Below are 23,317 nucleotides of genomic sequence, written 5' to 3' on the forward strand. Positions count from 1 at the left end.
TCCGGTCAACTTCACAGGGTAGTTTTAGCAAACATTCAAAGAAAAATGAACACCTATCCTCCTCAAACTATTCCAAAAAATCCAAGAGGAAGGAACACATCCAAGCTCTTTTTACGAGGCCAGCATTAGCCTAATTCCAAAACCAGATAAAGACACTACAAAGAAAGAGAATTACAGGTCAGTATCCCTGATGAACATAGATGCTAAAATCCTCAACAAAATATTAGCAAATCAGGTCCAGCAATATATTAAAAAGATCATACACAATGACCAAGTGGGATTTATTCCAGGGATGCTAGGCTGGTACAATATTCGCAAATCAATAAATGTGATACATTACATAAACAAATTGAAGGACAAAAATCACATGATCATATCAATAAATGCAGAAAAAGCATTTGGCAGAATCCAACACCCATTTTTGATAAAAACTCTCAGAAAAGTGGGAATAAAGGGATCATACCTCAACATAATAAAGGCCATATATGACAAACCTACAGCTGACATCATACTCAATGGGCAAACACTAAAAGCATTTCCCCTGAGAACAGGAACAAGACAGGGTTGTCCACTTTCACCAGTCTCATTCAACATAGTACTGGAAGTCCTCGCCATAGCCATCAGACAGGAAGAAAACATAAAAGGTATCCAAATTGGAAAGGAGGAAGAAAAACTGTCATTATTTGCAGATGGCATGATATTGTACATAGAAAATCCTAAAGACTCCACCAAAAAACTACTAGATTTAATAAATGAATTCAGCAAAGTAGCAGAATACAAAATTAACACCCAGAAATCGATGTGATTTTTATACACCAAAAATGTACTCTCAGAAAGAGAAACTAAAAAAACAATCCCATTTACCATTGCAACAAAAAAATTAAGATACTTAGGAATAAACTTAACCAAGGAGATAAAGACGTGTACTCGGAAAACTACAGGACTTTGCAAAAAGAGATAAAGAAAGATATAAACAAGTGGAAGAATATACCATGTTCATGGATTGGAAGAATCAACATCATTAAAATGTCCATACTACCCAAAGCAATTTATAAATTTAATGCAATCCCTATTAAAACACCAACAGTATATTTCACAGATCTAGAACAAACACTTTGAAAATTTATATGGAATCAAAAAAGACCCCACATAGCCACGGCAATTTTGAGAAGGAAGAACAAGGTTTATGAGATCACAATACCAGACATCAAGTTATACTACAAAGCCACTGTAATCAAAACAGCCTGGTGCTGGCACAAGAACAGACATATAGATCAATGGAACAGAACAGAGAACCCAAAAATCGACCCAAGCTATTACACTCAATTAATATTTGACAAAGGAGGCAAGAACATACAATGGAGTAAAGACAGTCTCTTCAATAAATGGTATTGGGAAAATTGGACAGGTACATGCAAAAACTAGACCACTAACTTATACCATACACATATATTAACTCAAAATGAATAAAAGACTTAAATGTAAGACAAGAAGCCATAAAAATCCTAGAGTAAAACACAGGCAGCAAAATCTCAGACATCTCTCTTAGCAATAAGTTTGCCGATACATCTCTTGGGGCAAGAGAAACAAAGGAGAAAAACAAATGGGAATACATCAAAATAAAAAGCTTCTGCACATCAAAAGAAACCATCAACAAAACGAAAAGGGAGCCCACTGTATGGGAGAACATATTTGCCAATGACACTCTGACAAAGGTGTCCAAAATATATAAGGAACTCGTACAACTTAACAAAAGGAAGACAACCCAATTTAAAAAATGGGCAAAGGACCTAAATAGATGCTTCTCCAAAGAGGACATACAGATGGCCAAGAGACATATGAAAAAAATGCTCAAAGTCACTAACCATCAGAGAGATGCAAATTAAAACCACAATAAGGTATCACTTCACACCTGTCAGAATGGCTGCCATCAACAAATCAACAAATGACAAGTACTGGTGAAGGTGTGGAGAAAAGGGAACCCTAGTACACTGTTGGTGGGAATGCAAACTGGTGCAGCCACTATGGAAAACAGTATGGAGTTTCCTCAAAAAAATTAAAAATTGAACTGCCATTTGACCCAGTAATCCCACTTCTAGGAATGTATCCTAAGAAACCCCAAACACCAATCAGAAAGAACTTATGCACCCCTATGTTCATAGCAGCACAATTTACAATAGCTAATATCTGGAAACAGCCCAAGTGCCCATCAGTAGATGAGTGGATAAAAAAGCTGTGGGACATTTACACCATGGAGTACTACACAGCTGTAAAGAGGATCTTGTACCCTTTGGGACAGTATAGATGGACCTGGAGAATGTTATGCTAAGTGAAATAAGCCAGGCAGAGAAAGATAAACATCACATCTCACTTATACGTGGAATCTAAAGAACTTAATAAACTGGTGGACAGAAATGATTCAATGACATGGAAGCATGGATCAGACTGACTAATCTCAGAGGGATGGAGGAGGGCGGGTGGGTGAAGGGGGAGAGATTAACCAAAGAATTTATATGCATAACCCAAGGACACAGACAATGGTGTGGTGAGGGACTGGGGAGGGGGTGGGGCAGGGTGGAATGGGTCAATTGGGAGAAAAAGGGACATCTGTAATATTTTAAACAAAAATTTTTTAAAAATAAAAAAAGGATCTCTTATCCTTTGGGACAGCATGGATGGAACTGAAGAGTATTATGCTAAGCGAAATAAGCCAGGCAGAGAAAGGCAAGTATCACATGATCTTACTCCTTTGTGGAATATAATAAACAAAATAAACTGATGAATAAAATAGATCCAGAGACACAGAAGCATGGAACAGACTGAGGGAACTCAGAGGGAAGGTGGGGAGGGGGTGTGGGTGGGGAGAGATTAATCAAAGAATGTATATGCTTATATACATAACCCATGGAGACAGACATTGGTATGGCGAAGCCCTGAGGGTGGGGTGGATGTGGGGTGGAGGGGATCAATGGGGGGAAAAGGGGGACATCTGTAATACTTTCAACAATAAAGATAAATTTTTTTAAATTTTCTTTTTTATCTAACACAAATAAGTTTAGGGGGAAAAATTTAAAGCTAAACAGAAATCCTCGGAAGTTTCACAGATAAAATCAAGCACTTAGTAGTAACAAATATCATTAACATTTATCAATTGCCTTTCAAATGGGCCCAGCAAAAAATGTCCCAGCCATAGCTTGTACCTATGCTGAAGTTATAGAGAATTCATTGTGAGTAGGGAAAGAAAGGAAATACTGAGATAAGGGCACTGCCTTCACACATACACACACATAACCTGTTATCATGCATACTTTGCAAAATACCTGGATATCTTCAAGGCTTTCAATAGCTTTACTGTGGCATGTACTCAGCCCAGAGATTTAGTTTAGTTTCTGGTGTCCTCATCATGAGTGAAATTGGCAGTTACCAAGTTAAAAAAAAAATAATAAGTGAACCAAGTATTTTATCTGATGGTCAATTTATCCCTAGTCAGGAAGAAATTAAAATGTGCCAGATTGCTTTTGGCAAAATGAAGACATAAAATACCCTTATCAATAATAACTTATGTGCAGATGCAATTTAATATTAACAGTGATGATTATTTGGCCGTCTCCTCTCCCTGTCCAAACTTACCTGCTCAAAAACATGCTAGAGAGAAACTGGGTAAATACTAATTCAGTTAAAATTTATATAAGATGTGGACTTCTCCTACCTATAAAATTAAAAAGATATTTAATTGCAGTAAGTCCTGTCATGTTTCATGTAAGCAGAAATTAATTTAGACATGAGTTATTACACAAAACAGAAGTCATCCAAATGAGCTAACCTATATTACGTGAGGTAGTTAAGTGCTGTTTCCCAAATTAAAATACCAGAAACTAGAGAAGATCCAGGATTTGAAGCAGGGTCAGAGAACCCATTAGTTCTGACTCAGTCCGCCCGTCAATCAGCAAAGTATATATTCTCAGTGCTGTGGCCTTGACCAAACCCTCACTCCCTCCCTGTCCATGATTAAATTCATCTTTAGTCTAACAGAATCCTCTAAATTTTACACATATGTATTGTCCTTAACAGCTAAAAAAAAAGAAAAAGAAAAAAAAACAGGATACTGAGATAGTTAACACAACAATACTGTGATTTTGATTAATACACTCAGGAAATTCAAAACTCTGGCAGAAGCATCAAGTACAGGTCTAACTATACTGCAGCAAAAAAGTTGCTTTTTCTTCAGCAGTTCGATCCCCCCAAAACTTAATATTTTATTTAGACAAATGTCTGACTATAAACGATACTGACACTACTTCAAAGGCTTCTCATTCCATCTGACAACAGCAAGCAAGCTACGAAATATTTGCTTACTAAGCCTGCCTTCTCCTGTAATAGTCTCACCGTCTCTTCCTCCCGGGAGCCCTGAGGCACAGTTATGGAGAGGTGCCCTCGCCCTCGGAGATTCAGAAGCAGACAGCATTGCTTGCCCAGCGCACACCCAGGCCCGGCTGCTCGCTTCCAGAATGCTTTCTAAACTTACACAGTTTTGAACTTCTTTAAATACAGCTTACATATAAAATTTTTTTGTAAGTATAAAAATTGTCATATCTCTTAACTACATTCTAAAATTTTAAACTGGAATAAAATTTTTCTGCCCCAAATTTAATGTTTTTTAATAAAATACTCTTCTCCCCACAGAGTTCTAAATGCAGGTTAATAAAGTGATAGAGGTAACAAGGGATCTCTCTCTTCTCTAGGCTTCTAATCAGTTCCACAGTAGGAGTTTTCATTAAAGCTCTTCCCTGCCAGGAAAAAAAACCAAAAGCACAATTAGTTGAAAAAGCAGACTGTACTTTGAAATGCTCTTTTCCTGTAATTCATTGCCAAGCTTTGTTCCTAAAACCACCCATACTCTGTATTTGCTTTCTTTGCAGGAAAGTTATCCTGCACTTTGCTAAGTTTAAAAAAAAAAAAAAAAAAATCCTTCTCCACAATGACCATGTAATGCTTTTATTAAATCCTAAATCAAGTCCATTAACATTTTCTTGGGCTACGGGTAAAATGCTGAGATTAAGTGAAACTGAAAATGTCGGATGGATTATGTGCCTAACATTTTTTCAATACCGTCTTCTCAATAAACATCCCTCTGAAGATTATAGTGCCTGTGTGAACTTCCTTTTGTTTCACTGATCTTCTTTTTTAAGTCTTCTGTTACATGGATTTTTTTTTCTTCTGTATATGTTAATGGCAGACAGTTTACCAGCAGAAACTGAAGCAATATAGTCAATCTGTCGTCCCCTTATAGGCTCCCCTGAATCCTTTCTTCGAGTCTCCTAGCCTAGATGAGATGCATTTTTAGTTCAGGAAACATATTCAGGCAGGTGGCTCTGAGGGGCTTGTAAGAAGGCTTAGGGAAGAAAAAAACGTCAGTCATGTTCTTTCTGTTAGACAACACTGGAATGGAGCCATCAGTCATCTGCTGGCTGGAGATGCCAGGATGAGTGGGTATCCTGGTTTAAAAGGCAGACTCCTGGTAATATTGTTCTAACAGTGTTCAGAAAGGTTGGCAGCAGCTCCCAGGGTTGGCAGCAGCTCCCAGGGGCCAAGTCAGATAGTCAGAGATTTTTAAAGGCATCTCCACCATGCACGTGGAATTAGAAAAGTATCTTCCTCAGTTTCCTTAGGTGTCAATTTATCCCTTCCCATCAGAGAGGAATCGTGAGTGAGGGGCTGCCTATCAGAGAAAAGGGATTTGGAATGAAAGGGCAGAGGCTCCAGTCAGGGTCAGGGGTGTCATCCTGACCCTTTATCAATTTCTTCTACAAGCTTGAATGAATTGCTCTGGTTTTTCTCTTTCAAAAGCCAGGTGAAGATATCTGGCCTGGGTGGAAACCATCCACAAGGAAGCACCTTTGTGAGGGCAGCATTAGGAGCAAAAATAAAAGCCAAGCCCAACTGGTGTGGCTCGGTTGGTTGGGCATCGTCCTGTGCACTGAAGGGTTGCGGGTTCAATTCACAGTCAAGGCACATGCCCAGGCTGAGGGCTTGATCGCCGGTGGGGGACATGCAGGAGGCAGCCGATCGATTATGCTCTCACATCAATGTTTCTCTCTCTCCCTCTCCCTTCCTCTCTCTCTAAAAAAAATCAATAAAAATATTTTTTAAAACCCTGCAGCCTGTTTAAAAAGTATATAAAATAAAATAAAAAATAAGAAAAGACAAATTATAATTCCAACACACTACGTTCAATTAATGCCCATAATGGTCTCTTTATAAGATAGTTTACTTTTGTAACCTAAGTCTGTTTACGGAACAAAAGGAAAAAAAGCTACTGACACTTGTCCAAAATGCATGCTGAGGAAAGCAAGTGGAAAGATAGAGTGAAATGTAATATGAACTCAATAGAGGCAAGAGATACACTTTAATGAGATTTGTGTAATTGAAAGCATAGTGCAAAGTATCAATAGAGATACTTAAATGTAAGGATTTATGGTTACTCAAATGCTTCTCATAGAAACTGTCTATGAAAAATGTTTTAGAGCATTAGCTCATGGATGGTACCTATGGTAATAAGAGAGAAAATATGACACAGCCCGGAAGCTCTAGAACACATAGTGTCTTCATTTTAAATTTTCTCTGCCATTTGCTATTGCTCTGATCTTGAGTAAGTCCCTTCATCTCTCCAAGGCTTCTTTTCCTCATTTATAAAAGTTAAATAAGAAACACTCTACTTATAAAGCCATTATGAGAAATAAATGAGGTAATCTGTGTCAAAATGTAACCGTAAAGAACTCAACAAACATTGGTTATCATCTGAACAGGCACTATGTGCTGCCACTGGAGGCACCCCTCTGAAGCAAGTGGTTTAGAACCTGAGAAGGGGCTCTGTTGCTAATGCTTACATTTGATGTTCTCTCACAAAAGCTGCAAACTCAGGATCATTGGCATACAGTTCCAAAATTCTCATTCTTTCTTGAATTTCCTTTAAAAGAAAAGGAGGCCATACATTGCATTAGAAAAACCTCAACTGTCTTTTAAAAGGAGTCCTAATTTTTATAAGGAATTGTGGCTTTCTAGGCTCTCCAGGGGAGAGCTATTGGAAAGAATGGCCTTTTCAGAGAAGTCGAAGGTCTGGATGCTACATGAACTGCTCAGAATAACTCAGACATATTTCTAAGGAAGAGGGGAGGAGGGAACATTTGCTAATAATGGAGAAAGAAACCAATGGGTGGGCAAGAAGGTATAGGTCAGATCTATATAACTTCTGTGTATTACATCAACTAGGAAATATCATGAGGGAAAAGCTAATCAGGAAATACTTCTCATCTTTTCTTGAAGCTCACGTACACACACACACACACACACACACACACACACACACACACCCCAGCAGCCGCTAAGCAACAACAGAAAAGCAAGGTTTCCTACCTCTCTGGAAAGCCCACTGTTCTCATACACCTGTCTGATTTCTTCCCTGCTCAGACCACCAATCGCCTCTCCTTGTGCAGCACTGTAGAAGGGACAAGCAGTGGGTCCCTCAAACTGCTGGATTCCCCCCATATGGCTTTCACACGCCGGGTTGTACTTTACAGCATCTTCCATGGGTGAGCGGCTAGCAGGCTGCCTGCTGGAGCCACAAAAAGAAAAGCAGGTTTGATTCAGGTGCTCAACTACTTGGAAGACTACTTACTTCTACTAAGATTTCTGTTGGGGAAGAAAAGGTGGTGAACTGATACAAATGGGGGGAGGTGACTGTGAAAAACATCCAGATCAGTCTCAAAAATTATTTATCAGGTGTTATCATTATTATCTCCTCGACCACGTGGCAAGTGCCCTGTGAAATTGTTCCATGTCTCATTCATCTTTATTTGCCCCACAGTTCCTGGCACTCAATAAATGCTGACGGGAAACATGCCTGCCAATAGTGTTTCATGAAATGCATATGGCACTTGCATTCACTCCCAGAGTAGGCAAACCAAAAATCAATGTGGAACACATAGAGAATTTGACAGGAATATAAATATGGGGGAACTGGGCCTCAATTAAATTCAATTCAGGTCTACAAATATTTACTAAGCATTGATTATGTGCCTAAGATGGTTCTAGATAGTAATGATATAAAGAATTTGTTGGAATACCTCTCCAGAATGAGCTTATAGTCTAATAAAAAAGTCAGACTCAATAAAAAGCATTAAGAACAATATCGGAAGCATGTCCTGGGTGCTCTAGGAACCTAGGAGAGGTGCCTCCTTAGCAAACTGAGGGGAGAGGAGGTAACCTAGACCTAAACCAGTAGCTCTTACAGACTATAGAAGCACAAAGGCAAAGTACAACCGGGGACTGTAATCACATAACAACCCAAAAGGTCCTTGGATTGCTAGTCTAGCAAGTAGAACAGGTTATATTTTCTCCATTAATGAAGTTACACTTAACTAAAAGAAAACCAGATTTCATTTCTTGTCAGATTCTTATCTAGATTTAAAACTGGAATGAGCCAAAAGGCAACAAACTAACAGATCTGGTCCTCACACAAGGGTCTCACCTTATCTCCCTCAGCCCTCCCCATCCATGACACAGGCATCTGGGCCATACTCAATGATGCCATTCCTTCAGTGTGCCTTGAGATTCATTCATGCCTTTCTAACTTTGCTCATGTTCATTCAACTAGCTAGAAAGTGTCCCACCCCAGCCACAGTAAATATCTACTCTTCTGTCCAGCTAAATATCACAACTATCTTTAAAACTTCTAAGACTCCCTCCCCCCAGGCAAAACTAATTCATCCCTCATCCAGGCCCCTTAGCATTTTATTCATACTGCTGCTTGTGTCTGTTTCCAATCTGACAACCTTCAAGGACAGGGCCCATGTTTCCATTCAACTTTATAACTTTCTTCCCTCCACCCAGATCCCTATCCAGCAGCTCACACATAGTTAGTACTATATGAATGAATAAAAGGAACGTTTCATTCCACCAGAGAGCAATTGTGTTTATTTACCTAAAGGGCCTCTCTCTTTTTCTCCTAGCATTCCGAGCTTGAAGAGTCCTAATGAGGAAGAAGATGACGGCAGAAGAGACGAGAAGTCCAGCCACAGAGGCGATGGTGATGCCTATCACCAAGGGCTCGGACACAAACTCCTCACAGTGCTCCCCTCGGTACCACCAGTTCTCACCCACCCGGCACCTGTAATGAGAAGTGACCGAGTCTCAGAGTGGAATCACTCTGCTGAAAGGAATAATCAGCAGCAGAAGCTAAGGCGGGACCGTGGAAAGGCAAAGAAAGAAATGCTGACCACACAAGGCTTCAGTAAAGAGGTAAATATACAGGTTAAATGATCGTACGATTTAAGGCCGTGTGTGATGCCTGGCACAGACCCAGGAGGTCCTCAGTGACTATGTGTAAACGATGGAATAAAAGATTGACTATGCTTAAAGGAAGTATTCTATTCAAGTTCCTTAGTTTTGGATAACAAAACAGGCCCAGAAGGAAAGTGACTGGTGTGAGACCACACAGTTAGCAACAGAGCTGGATCTGGAACCCAGGTCCCCGACTCCTCATGTCCTTTCCCCACACTGCAGAGATCCTCCAAACCCAAAGGCCACGGACTTATACAAAAATATCCTCAAATCCCAGAGCAGCAAGGAAATCACTGCTTTCCCAAATAATACTAATTTCTCTGGATTTCAAGAGACTCCCTTTCCCTTTAGTTTCCTAGCTAAACATTACACTTTGACACAGAAGAGTCCGAATCAGTTCTACGTAGTTCCTCTGTTTTGGGCAGTATGCCAACATTTGGTCTTTTTCACATCCACAAATCGTCCTCGTTTGTTCTCACATGGCTGTGGCGTGCGTGGTGGGGAGGCTGACTCCTTCTGCTTTGTTTTGAGAGAATAGGTAGGAAAGGACGGTCAGGCTACCAGTATCTGCCCATCTGTCTGCTGCATTTCCTTTGCTTCTACCTTTAAAGGAGATGGATCTCAGGTACTTAAAATGAAATGTATTTGTCATAACTTCGAAGACTTTAAATCTTTGCTTAAATTATTGTGTTTTCTTTATCTCTGAATACTCAGTAGGACCAAAAGCAGCCCAAAGCCATTGAGAACAGAATCCAAATAGAATAAAATTCCTTTGTTTTCACTTTCAGATACAAAATGTTGCTCTTATGCCAAAACCTAATTTAAGCACCAATTGCCTTACTATCCCCTCTAAGAACCACAATGCAGAAATCTCGAAGTACTCCCAGTACCCTCAGCAGGACACTATACAATGTTTTTCTCACAGCTCCCTAAGAGCCTAAAATAAAATAACCATTTGAACTTGGTATAATTCAGGCCTTTTAACTAACTCAGTCTTCACATGACAACTAGATGGTACCAATCTATTGCCTAGATATAACTTCTGTAATAAATATTGTTATGATTATCCTAAAATCACAGGTATAGACCCTTTTCCTTCAGAGGAAGTATCTATAAAATCCCTAACTACACCATACCTACAAATGGCCCCATGTCCAGGCATAATGTCACACTTCCCATCATTGAAGCAGAAGTCAGGCCGTAGGTCACAGAGGCTCTGACAGGGCAGTTCCTCCACACTCAGGTACCCAGGGTAGCATCTGCACTCTGCTTCTCCACTCCAGGGATTGACCAAACACTCAGAGAATTCATTGCATGCCTGAAACTTGCAAGGATTGGCTTGATCACCTAAAACATCAAACAAACCAGAAAATGATGCAAGGAAAGGCAAAACACAGAAGTTGGGGTGCACAAAGCTCCTCCATTAAGGCTCCCTGCTCCGAAGTACCATCTGACAACCCCTTCCCTAAACCATTAAACTACACCATCACCACCAATACCACAAAAAAATTTGGACTCATCCTAGGAATCTTTCCTAAACCCTTCAGAGGGAACACGGCCCTGACAACACCTTGATTTTAGACTTCTAGCTTTCAGAACTACGAGAGAATAAATTTGTTATTGTAAGCCACCCAGTTTGTTGTCTTTTGTTACAGCAGCCCTAGGAAACTTATACAGGGGACCACTGATAAGATGTTCATGTAACAAGAAGAGCATACAAAAGTAATGACGGATGAGCAGTTTTTACAAGGGCCCTAAACAGCAGGATTCCACTGTGTATTTCCTAAGTCTTAACAGTCTTATTCTATATACATATTGTGACTTTGTGCTCAGAAAACAGAATCCTAGCCTAGCAGTGAGGTATAGGAGTGTATGTAGAGAGTGGGAAGGATGATACGGCATGGCTCCCTTTGTTGATGGAAGTTCAAGAGCTTCTGTGGGAACAAATTAGGCAAGAAACAAATCAATCTTGTCTCTAGCCAATCTTGAGTTAAAATAATATTTTAATCTGAAGGTCTTTAAAAATATACAGGTAGTAGGAAAATGCTATTTAAAAATTCTAAAACATTTGACCATCCTATGGGTATAGGAGAATGTCTGGGGGAAGGAAAATAGAATCTATAAGAGGAAAGAGATAAATGTTGCTGCCTTTTCCTCCAGACCAAGGAGAGAGGCTAAGACTAATTTTTTAATCATGTAAATAAAAGACTGTAGCTTTAAAGCATTTTTTCCAATCCTTTGTGCAGGTTAAAGGTGGATGCTTAGAATAGATGGCCCTCTGTTTAAGAGTACCTTAATGACTTTATGGGGAAGCAAAGGTAGACCTGGAGCTAAGTTTGGGATAAGAGACAGGGATCTAAGTTGTAGAATGAATTATGTCTAGTTTTACAGGGGGCAGGCTAATGGAGGGATTGATGGGGACAGAAAAATGAAAATGAAGAAAACATGAAGAGGGTATAGAAAGACAGTCAGAGTAACATAGTTGCTGGCTTGGTCCAAAAACTTGGCCAGCAAGAAATAACTTTGAAAGGGGTGCTGAGGAAGGATATTTATGCCTAATAATATTTTAAGCCATCTGCTGTGGTATGATGATACCTCCTCTGTCACCCTCATATCATAAGCAATTATCTAATAGAACCAACTACCTTGTGTTAGAGGTGCTTTGGGAAAGTGAAAAGTGGGACTGTGATCTGTATTGGGTTTTCATAAAGAACAACCACAAGGATCAAGACAAATGTGAGACTGGAAATTCAGCAAAAGGAATTCAGAGCTGGAGGTGATTAAGAGATATTTAAGTTCCCTGTTCATTCCTAGGGATATCGGGGGTGGGAAGGAAATGGGTGCAGGTTTTACACTACACATGGGAGGGGCTAATGCTAGTTCATTTGAATATTAAAGAAAAAGGTGACCCCATAAACCTGGATAACTCAGCATGCAACTCACATGTGAGTTACATACAAAATTGAGGCAAATGCACTTACTTATTGTACTTCCCTTTTTTAAAAAAGTGGATTGACTTCTGCAAAATGTTTTATAAATTATAACTGCTTGCATTTGTATGGCTAGTCAAACGCAAATATATGTTATTTGTCTAATCCTTAGAATAGCCCCATGAAATACATAGGCCAAGTAATATTATCCCCATTTAAAAATTTATTTTAAGTTTTAAATTAGAGTTGACATACAATATTATATTAGTTTCATGTGTATAACATAGTGACTAGACATTTATATAACTTATGAAGTAATCACTCCAAACATTATCCCTGTTAAATATATGAGGGACTAAGGCTCAGAGATAAAATACCTCATGTAGGGTCACACAAATGATAAATGGCAGAGCAGAGGCAAGACATCAGGCCTTCCAAATTATAATTAATTGCTTCTTCCACTACACCACATGGCAAAGAATGTGCAACAGGCCTTAGAGAACTCAAATGGCAAGAGATTTAGATATTGGAGGATTAGCCAAATCATTTTCTTCACTTACAGTGAATAATGGTCCTTCAAGGATTTCAAAAGAAACAATGTTTCTTTCTCAGTTAAAAATCAGGGTTGGCTTTGAAACCAGTTTGAGAGTTAAAGGCACTGGAGATATACAAACCCAGACATTTCCCTTACTCCTACCCAAAACCACTGTCCTCTGGTGTGTGAAAGATAAAAAAGAACAAAATCTGAGGATTGAACAGTATTCACTGCATCCAGGTCTCCAAATAAAAACAATGGTTCATTTCATTCATTCATAATATTTTTAATACCTTATATATGCAAGACACTGTGGTTGATAAAATAGATAAAGTCTCGGTCCTTGTGGATACCTCAACTGGGGATAATAGCCATTAAGCAACTATGTGCATAAATTGGCCTTGTTACAATAGTTATCATCTCTATAGCAGGAAAAGAACATGATGTTATAAAGAAAAACAAGAGAGACCCAATCTAGATTATGGGTGAGTCAGTGAAAGTCTTGAGGAAGAGACATTTGAACTGAGGCATAAAGGGTGAGCAGAAGTCAGCCAAGAGGGGAAAGAGCTCCAGGCAAAGGAGACAGTATGTGCAAAGGCTTTAAGGCAAGAAAAGTTTTTTGAATCTGAGGAACTAAAAACAAGCTAATTTGACTCGGTGAGCAAAGAAGTTAGTTTCAACGGATGATATTGGGGAAGGAGCTGAGGTCCAGGCCATGTGGCTATTGAACCAGAAAGTCATTGAGGTATTTCAGGCAAGAAAGTAAAATAATATGATGTATGATTTAGAAAGAGCACTCTGGCTGCTGTCTGGAGAATGGAGAGGGGAAGGGAACAAGAGAGGTAGTGGGGAAGCTAGTTCAAATGAGAGATGACAATGGTTTGGCCTAGAGTAGCGGCAGTGGGGAGAGAGAGAAGCACATAAATCTGAGATATATTTAGAATCAGAATTAATATAAGTTTAGTGAATGACTGAAAGTTGGGAGTGATGGAAACTGAGGTATCAGAATGACTTCCCAGGTTTCTGGCTTAAGTAGCTGAGTGGACACAGCTTCCGTTTATCCAGATGGGGAAGCTGAAAGGAACAGATATAGCTGGAAGGTAGTAAGATACAGAAAACAAGGGCTCACTCTTACACATCTTAATTTGATATACATAGAATACATCCAAGTTGAGATGAACAGTACATAGTTAGATATTGATTCTGGAGTTTAAAAAATAAGTCTGATCTGCATATAAAAATGTGGAAAGTTATTTACATCAATATTAGGCTTATAATAGTGGAAATGAGTGGAACAACCTAGGAAAACAATATAGAAGAGAGTTCAAATCTACTGAGCTTGGCGACAGAGAGATGTAGCAAGAACAGATCCAGTGGATAGGTAAAAGAGAGAGCCAGGTAGCATATATAGAAAAGGGAACGGGAGGTGAAGAAGTAAAGATAACATGTATGGACAACCCTTTTGAAAAGAGAATGATATTGATGTCCTTGGAAGAGATATTTTACTAATTATCAAGATGTGGAAAATTTGCCTGACATAGTACTCTTTTACCTACAACTGTTGAATGCACCTCGACTCGGTGTAGAGGAAAATGCCTAAGAATAATTACTGGATTCCACTAAGAAACCACCAGGGTAATCAATATCATTACCTGATTCCACATCAAGGGAGTATTTATCAATAGCCAAGTTCATGGTTTGGTAGGCAGTGGTGCAAAAGTCTTCCAGAATCATGTATACAGCACTGTTGACATTAGGAGGGACAGACTTGGTGAACTTCATTCTGCTGTTCACCACAATACTGCCATTTCTGAAGTTCAGGATTTCTAAATTCTGGAATCCTGTGAGATTTGACTGGAGATAGGGAACCAGCTACAATACATGAAAAATGATCAGTTTATTGACAAAGTTTTGCATTTTGTTGAACACATACCAAAAAAAAAAAAAAAACTTAAACAAACAAGGATGAACCCCTCCCCCTTTCCAAATTGCATGCTACTCACATTATTTAAACTGTTCATCAACAAAAGCATCAATTGTAACTAGCAATCTGTACTTCTCAATCCTTTCACCTAGTTCCCCAACATCCCTCCCCTCTGGCAACCATCAGTATGTTCGCTGTATCTATGTGTCTGTTTGTTTTGTTTGTTCATTTATATTGTTATTTAGATTCCACATATAAGTGAAATCAAATAGCATTTGTCTTTCTCTGACTGGCTTATTTCACTTAGCATAATACCCTCTAGGTCCATCATGCTGTTGCAAATGGTAATAGTCATGGGGATGTAAAGTACATCATAGGAAATATAATCAATAATGTTGCAATAACTATGTATGGTGCCAGTTGGGTACTGGAAATATCAGGGACAACATTTTGTAACTTATTTGACTGTCTAACCACTATGCTGAAACTAATAAAAAAATAACATTGAATGTACACTGTAATTGAAAAAAAATTTTTAAGGAAAGAAAAGAGTACTGATTGTGAATTATTTGAGAGTCATGAGATTTTCATCATGATATTTTGGAACCCCATAGAACTCACAGACAATTTTAGATACCAGAGAGTTTATTTTCTCTGTTTCACTCAAAGATTACAACAGCAAAGGCATCATAGGTACCCACAAAACATTGGTCTCACAATAAACTGTGAAAAAAATCTTAAACGTGTTTCAGCCCCAGAATTCATGAATACATTCTTCAGTATCTAAGTTATCACATCACCCTCATGTCACATTTGTGTTTTCTGTTTCTTGTATCCACCTGTCTTATTGTTTTCTACCAACCCTAGGCCATGATATTATTTGTGGTTGATAAAAAAAATGAGTATCTACAGCAGACCACACTTTCCTTGGCTCAGATCTTATGTGTTTGAGGGGAAAGGGGTGGTTCATACATGAATACTCACTAATGTCCATATTTCACTTCTTGTGCTTACCAATTCTAAGAATCTTTGCTCCAGGGCTTTATACTCCAAAGAGTTTTTATTAAACAGATCTTCTGAAAACATCATGTTAGTCACTCGAAGGCTAAAGAAAACCAGCAATGCTCCTGTGGTCTGCGTATGATTTGAGTCACCTCTTTTTGTGGGCCGAGCCACAATAGCCATCTCTGTGGAGTGAACACTTGTAGACATTTCCACATAACTACCAACCTTGCCATTTTCCTCTGGGATTAGCTCAGGCTGATAGTAATCTGTGCCTATCCTGTCCAGTTCTAACGAAATATCCTGTACGCCCATAATTACTTCACCCTCCATCAGGGTGGGGCTAGTGGTAGACTGTGTCATGGAAGCTTTCAACCAGAGCTTGTCAATGCTCTCTGGTGTACTTGCCAATGTGTCTCCAGACAATGTCCCTAAGGAGGAAGTTTCTGCCCAAATGACATCTGATTCTGGCATCATGGTCCACAAAGGTTGCGCATCAGGCTTCAGTGTTGAAATTTTGCTATCAAACTGTTCACGATGAGATGACTCTGTAGTTCGTTCCATATCCTGCTTTAGTAAGGGTTCTACTTGATCTGGTTTATCAGTAGAAGCAGAGATTGCTGTAGATGTCAGTAGAGGAGCTGCTTTGGTAACTGAGTAATAACCAATGTCAGGTACCTCTGGTGCGTACTTGGAGAGAATTAGAGATGCAGATTGGGTTGTGGTCTCTGAAAAGATGGGCACAGTAGGTCTGTCAAGGGGCTCTTCCTCTGCAAAGTATGTGGATCTATCAAAATGCCCATATTTTGAGTACTCAATGCTTCGGTCTGTAGAATCTATTTGGTCATCTATAACTAGTTGCTCATCTACACCCTCAGTTGGCAAAAGTGAACCCTCATCTTCCAGCCATGATTTTGACAGTAGTTCAGTGCTCTTCTCTAATGAAGTATCGCTCCATGGCCAAGTAATCAGACTCACCTTTTCCCCAGACCCTGAACCTAAGCCACTCTCAAATATGAACTCTTTTTCCATGGATGTGTCTGGCATCAAAGCGCTCACTTCTAAATGGCCTTTAACTTTGGAGGCCAAAGAGTCCAAGCCAAAAGGTGTAGTTACTTCCTGAGTAAGAAGATCTAATGTGACAGAGGAGACCAGATCTGGCGATGATGTCAACGACACCCCAGGGTCTTCCACAGATGGTATTGTTTCTTTTGGCACAGGATGGGTGAATGGACTTGAAGGCAATGGATCAATAGAAAGAAAATCTTCTGACCCTTCAACTTTGGTTAATCCTAAAAATAAAGTTTTCCATTAGTTAATCTACAGTGTTACTAAAATATATTCCCAGTCCTAATAAAACCAGCTTCCTGAAAATAAAGAACTGCTGGTAGCCATATTGACAATAAATACTAAATCTAATGAAAACTTAAGGAGAAAACTCCCCAGGAATTTTATTTGTCCTTGAATTTCCACTTCCTTGTTATGTTTATCATCTACCATCCTTCAGGTTCACCTAATGTTCAAATTCCTGGACTCACTGTTTATATCTTTGTTCATCACACTCCACGTCTGAGTCACATTGCTTTTTCCTTCCCTTCCCAAAAAACACCTAAACCATCTACTTGATTTTCATTTCTGAATCTCTGCTATCACTGCCTTACTCAGGTTCTCCCCTTCTGAAGCCTAATGCAAGCTAAAAATCTCTATACCTGGCCCCTAACATTAATCCTATTAAAAGCTAGTGGGATCATCTTCTTTGATGCTCTTTGTTTACCACTCCAATATTCAAGTAAGTAAAGTAGTTATTTAAGAGTAATTTAATTACATGTTTTTAATGGAACCTTCAAAATATCTATTAATTGATCCCCACCCCAACCCACTAAGTTCATTTCCTATTATTTTTCTCCATTCCAACCAATTAAAACTGATTGCTCCCTTTCTCACACAACTTTTCTGAGACATTTCCTCCTAATGCATGCAACCATGCTTTTCTATTCCTTTTCTACCCCCAGTCTCTTCCTCTCCTCAAAACCCTGTCATCTGACACAGTAAAGAAAGGAAATATGAAAAGGGAGTCGAATTTCTTACCATCTTCTAATAAGTGAGATCCAGAAGTCCTTTCCTCAGAAGCCACAGGCAAGCCAGTCTGAAGCACTGCTGGGGTGATAGAATGCAGAGTCAAGCTGCTAACCTCTAAAACCTCTGGGGTAGAACTGAGGCCCACCTTCGAGGGAAAGGCTAATTGGGGTGTAGACACTAAATCACCCAAAGGTCTCCCTGACCAGAGTTCCCTGCCAATGGTTGAGGGAGGACCAGAGCTGAAATCAAGTGGTGAAATACTGCTGGTGGTGGATTCATCTGCTGAGGGCCATTCAGCTTGAAGGGTATTATCCTAGGGGGAAAAAAAGGCTAAATCATATCATAGATAAAAATAAACATAAAAATGACTTTAACTACCACCTATCTATCGAAATTCCCAGATTTTCTAGGGACAGGAAGGCAATGTAATATTGGGGGGAAGGGGGACATGGTCTCTATACTCAAACAGATCCGTAATCAAATCCCAATTCACTACTTACTAGTTGCAAAATCTACAGAAAAACCATGTACCTCTTGAATCTCACCTGGAAAGTGGGGATAGATAAGACAACATATTTAAAAGATTCCAAAGAGAGTGAATTTGTGGAAGAAAATATTGTTTTTCTTGCTTTAGGTAATTCCTTGTCGTCTATCTTAGCTTAAATACTTTAAATACATTGACATTACTAATATCTGTAACTTGTTGTCAAAGACCCAAGCACACTGCCCACAGCAGAAAAGAACTACTAGCAATTTTATTCATCATTCTGAAAGGCATTTAATTAATTAAAGTCTTTGTTTTGATAAGAAATGCCACCATGTCAAACTAAGGTCAGGTTACCTCAAACAAATAGTGACATCTGTGAAATGACATCACACTTTCAAAATACAATTTTTCTCTTCCCAGTGACTTTTTACTAATAATAATCTCTGTTCAAATTTAGCCTCAGGAATAGAAAAGTAGACAGAAACACAATCCTTGAACATGCTAATTATTTAACCCTATGAAGGTTTGTCTGCGTAAAAAAGTTTACTAGTGATGCTGACCAATAAAACGGCCATGACATTTGGTGAGAGTTTCTATGATTTCATCTATGCTGGGTTATGAATAAAAAAACCAAGAAGTTCCATGTGCATAGAATTCATAAAATATTTCCTGGGTGAAAACGGAAGAAGAGAAAAGAACAATCATTCTCTACCCTAAATAGCATTAAAATCAGATGGAAACTTTTTTAAAACACCAACGCCCCGGCTCCACATTCCAGATGTTCTAACCCAATTGGCCTGAGGATAATACTTTTAAAAACTCCCAAGCAGAGGATATAGCCTGATCTCGTTCTGGTCATACTAGCTCAGCCTGGGTCTTTAAAATATTTCTTTAGTTGTGCAGTGATTATATTTCCCATTAACTGAAACCTCTAAGACACCTCCCACATGTATAAACCTGCCTGAAGACTGGAATTCATGGAATAGCCACGAACAAAATGAAGCCCATGGAAACTACGAATAAGAAGCTCTGACTGTAACCCCTCCTCTCCCTCCAGGAGATCCCTGCCAGTAGTGATGAATTTTCATTGCCATACGCTCTCGAGCCTCATATGCTTTTTAAATGAAAGCACACAATTTTATGGTGGCTAACTACAGTTCAGTCTATATATCCATTAAATAAAACAGAACTTACTGGCCTATGAAGAGATTCAACCCAATGTCATGGCCTAATTCCATCAAGGGCCTGTGAGAGGAAGCTTTAGACAGCACACTCTCCCAGTCACGAGGGAGGGAACGAACCACTGGGCATGTCCTGACTCATCCCTTCTTCCAGTGACAAATGCACTGGAGAGGTAACAACAGTAGATCAGTGGGTATATGTAGAGATACCTTCAGTTTCATCGACAATGGTTTTTCTAAACCAAAAGCACTCTGTCACGTAAACTGATTTTCTTTTGTGGAAAGACGACACCAGCACTTCCTACCCAGTCCAGGCTATTTTAATTAGGTGCTATTTTAAGTGGGCCACCATGCTGGTTATTCTCTATTTGCCACCACCCCAGATCCTCCTCTTCTCTGCTCTCCACTCTGGGAGGCTAACCCCCACTACCTCCATCATTCCTGCTCCCTCACCATCTGTCTTCTGTTTGAGTTTGCCCATTTAGAAGCACAAGCAGAAGGTCAAAGGATGGGAAGAGTGAGAAGTTGGGGTATTTCTTCTCTGCTCCCTCCAAGCCTCAATATTGTGTCTCTTGCAGTAGCTGCATCCCTCCACAGTTGCAGCGCCAGCTCTCCCTGGGCTCTGGTAACAGCACTCGCTCCCCTTGCCCTATAATCCAGTGGTTGGTAATGGTTTCCCACTGTGGTTAGTCTCTGCATACCTCAACATCCCTTTCTTACTGCCTTAACCCTACACACACTACCATCTAGGTGACTCTGTAACTACTGAGACCTTGGCTGAGCCATGTTTTATAGTCCAGTGCATTTTAAAAACCCATAAAATTTTGAATCATTTCTGTCAAAAGGTGACTGCAGTTGACCCTTGAACAATGCAGGTATTAGGGGCACTGACCCCACCTCCCCACATAGTGAAAAAATCTGCATGTAACTTTTTTTTTTTTTTTAATATATCTTTATTGATTTCAGAGAGAGGAAGGGAGAGGGAGAGAGAGATAGAAACATCAATGATGAGAGAGTCATTGATTGAGCCCGCAACCCAGGCATGTGCCCTGACTGGGAATCAAACCCTGATCGCCTGGATCCTAGGTCGACGCTCAACCACTGAGCCACACCCGGCTGGGCTGCATGTAACTTTTAAATCCCCCAAAACTTAACTACTAATAGTCTACTGTTGACCAGAAGCCTTACCAATAACATAAACAGTTGACTAACACACATTTTGTATGTTATATGTACTATATATTATATTATTACAATAAGGTAGCTAGAATAAAGAAAATTTGTTAAGAAAATCATAAAGAAGAGAAAATACAGCTATAGTACTGTATGTATTTATTGAAAAAAAATCCCAATATAAGTGGACTCACACAGTTCAAACCTGTGTTGTTCAAGGGTCCACTGTACATAATTCATAATAAAACACAAATGGCAAAAAAAGAGTAATGAGAATCAATTATAACACCAAAACATGAACCAAAAATGATATTATTCTGGTTAAATTTAATTAGAAATAAAGGATCTAGAAAGGAAAGGGGAAGCAATGAAAAGTGGATGGTGCAATGTTAGTAAATATTTTTTGGCACTGTGGCTTTGGTCAAAAGAAGGAACAGAAGTAAGACACGTCTAAGTGTTAGACTGGAGTACCTGACCTCAGTCTGCTGAAGTTAAATATATGAGAGAAAAGCAAGATATATGTAAAAGAAAGAAGAAGCTGAAGGTCATCCTTTAATGACTAGAAGTAACTGCAAATGACCTGTAAAAGGGGGGGGGAGGAAATCAGGATAAGAGCCCAACTATATGCTGCCTACAAGAGACTTACTTCATCTTTAAGGACACACATAAGCTCAAAGTGATAAACATCAAAGCAGACACCAGAAGAGAACAGGGGTGCCCATACTTACATCAGCCCAATAGACTCTAATGCAAAACCTGTAACAAGGCACACAGGGGTCATTATATAATGATAAGATCAATTCATCAAGAAGATGTGCAATACTGTGTGTGTGTGTGTGTGTGTGTGTGTGTGTGTGTGTGTGTGTGTGTGTATCCAACATTGTAGCACTTAAGTATATTAAGCAAATACAAGCAGACCTGAAGGGAGAAGCAGACAAGACAATAATTACATTAGGGACTTTACGCACTTTCAACAATGGATAGATCATCCAGAGAGAAAGTCAATAAGGAAATTTAGGACCTGAACTATACTTTAGACCAAGTAAACGCAAATACACATATACAGAACATTCCATCCAACAGACCAGAATATACATTCTTAAGTGCACATGGAACACTCTCCAGGATAGAGCATATGTGTTAGGTCATAAAACAAGTCTTAGCATATTTAAGAAAGTTGAAATAATACCAAGTATCTTCTCCAACTGCAGTGGTATGAAACTAGCAACAGAAATTAGCAACAGGAAAAAACAGGAAAATTCACAAATATGTGGAAATTAAACAACACATTTTTGAACAACCAAGGGGGCAAAAAAGAAATTAAAAGGCAATAAAAAAAAGTCTTGAAACAAACAAAAATAGAAACACAACATATCGAAACTTATGGGATATATGAAGCAGTTCTAGGAAAGAAGTGTATTAATAAATTCCTACAATAAGAAAAAAGTAAAGTCTAACATAAACAACTAACTTTATACTTTAAGGAACTAGAAAAAGAAGAACAAACTAAGGCCAAAGTTAGCAGAAAGAAGAAAATATCAAGGATCAAGGCAGAAAAGCAATAGAAACTAAGAGCCAGTTTTTGGGAAAGGTAAAAAAAAACCCTGAAAAACCTTAACTAGACTCAAGAAAAAGAGAGGTCTCAAATGAATAATATCAGAAATGAAAGAGGGGACATTACTACTGATACCGCAATAATACAAAGGATCATAACAGACTGCTATGAACAATCATATGCCAACAAAGTGGTGAACCCATAAGAAATAAATTCCTAGACAAATACAACCTATCAAGACTTAATTATAAAGAACAAGAAAATCTAAACAGAATTACTAGTAAGGAGATTAAATCAATAACAAAAACCCTCCCAACAAAGAAAAGCCCAGGACCAGAAATTTCACCAGTGAATTCTACCAAATATTTAAAGAAGAATGAATGCCAATCCTTCTTAAACTCTCTCAAAAAAATTGAACAGGAGAGGGCACTCCCAAACTCATTTTACAAAGCCAGCATGACCCTGATATGAAAACCAAACAAAGACACTACAGGAAAAGAAAACTATAAGCCAATACATATAAAACAACAATGATGTGTTTACCATACATACTATGCATTATAGTAAATGTGATACACCACATTAACAGAATGAAGGGTAAAAATCATATGATCATCTCAAAATATGCAGAAAAAGCATTTGACAAAACTCTCAACAAACTTGTCAAAGTGTATGTCTAAACTTATAGTTAGAAGATGAATAAGTTCTGGGTATCCAATGTACAACATGGAGACTATAGTTGAGTGTTATATATTTGAAAGATGCCTAGAGAGTAAATCTTCAATGTTCTCACCACACAATAAAAGGTAATCATGTGAAGTGATGGAGGGGTTAACTAACCCTACTGTGATAAGCATTTCACAATACATATCAAATCATCACACTGTACATCTTAAATTTATACAATGCTATGTGTTGATTATATCTCTATAAATCTGGGGGAGGGGGAGAATGGACCAGGTGGAGAAAGTAAAAATTCAATTTCTGATAAATAAAAAGAAACAAGTTGAAGTCCAGAATGTGGAAGAAAAAAAATTAAGTAACAATACCAGCTTTTCTCTTGCCAGAGGCTCAGGTGGCTTTATAAGGCCTCCTTTGGTTTACAAAAACCT

General features: G+C 38.9%; 1 protein-coding gene across 1 annotated transcript in view; it reads right to left on the bottom strand.

Moving 5' to 3' along the window:
• Positions 1-6,883: 6,883 nt before the first annotated feature.
• IMPG2 (interphotoreceptor matrix proteoglycan 2) overlaps positions 6,884-23,317 on the bottom strand; it is a gene marked incomplete at both ends in the record, with an annotated part of 56,220 nt that continues 39,786 nt past the window's right edge. Inside the window, 7 exons of the mRNA XM_081138041.1 lie at positions 6,884-6,967; positions 7,414-7,612; positions 8,981-9,166; positions 10,476-10,686; positions 14,457-14,676; positions 15,743-17,022; positions 17,819-18,122. Of these exons, the coding sequence (XP_080994167.1) occupies positions 6,884-6,967; positions 7,414-7,612; positions 8,981-9,166; positions 10,476-10,686; positions 14,457-14,676; positions 15,743-17,022; positions 17,819-18,122 (2,484 nt within the window). The remainder of the gene's footprint in view (positions 6,968-7,413; positions 7,613-8,980; positions 9,167-10,475; positions 10,687-14,456; positions 14,677-15,742; positions 17,023-17,818; positions 18,123-23,317) is intronic.

The sequence above is a fragment of the Miniopterus schreibersii genome, assembly GCF_964146895.1.
Source record: "Miniopterus schreibersii genome assembly, chromosome: 5".
NCBI lineage: Eukaryota > Metazoa > Chordata > Mammalia > Chiroptera > Miniopteridae > Miniopterus > Miniopterus schreibersii.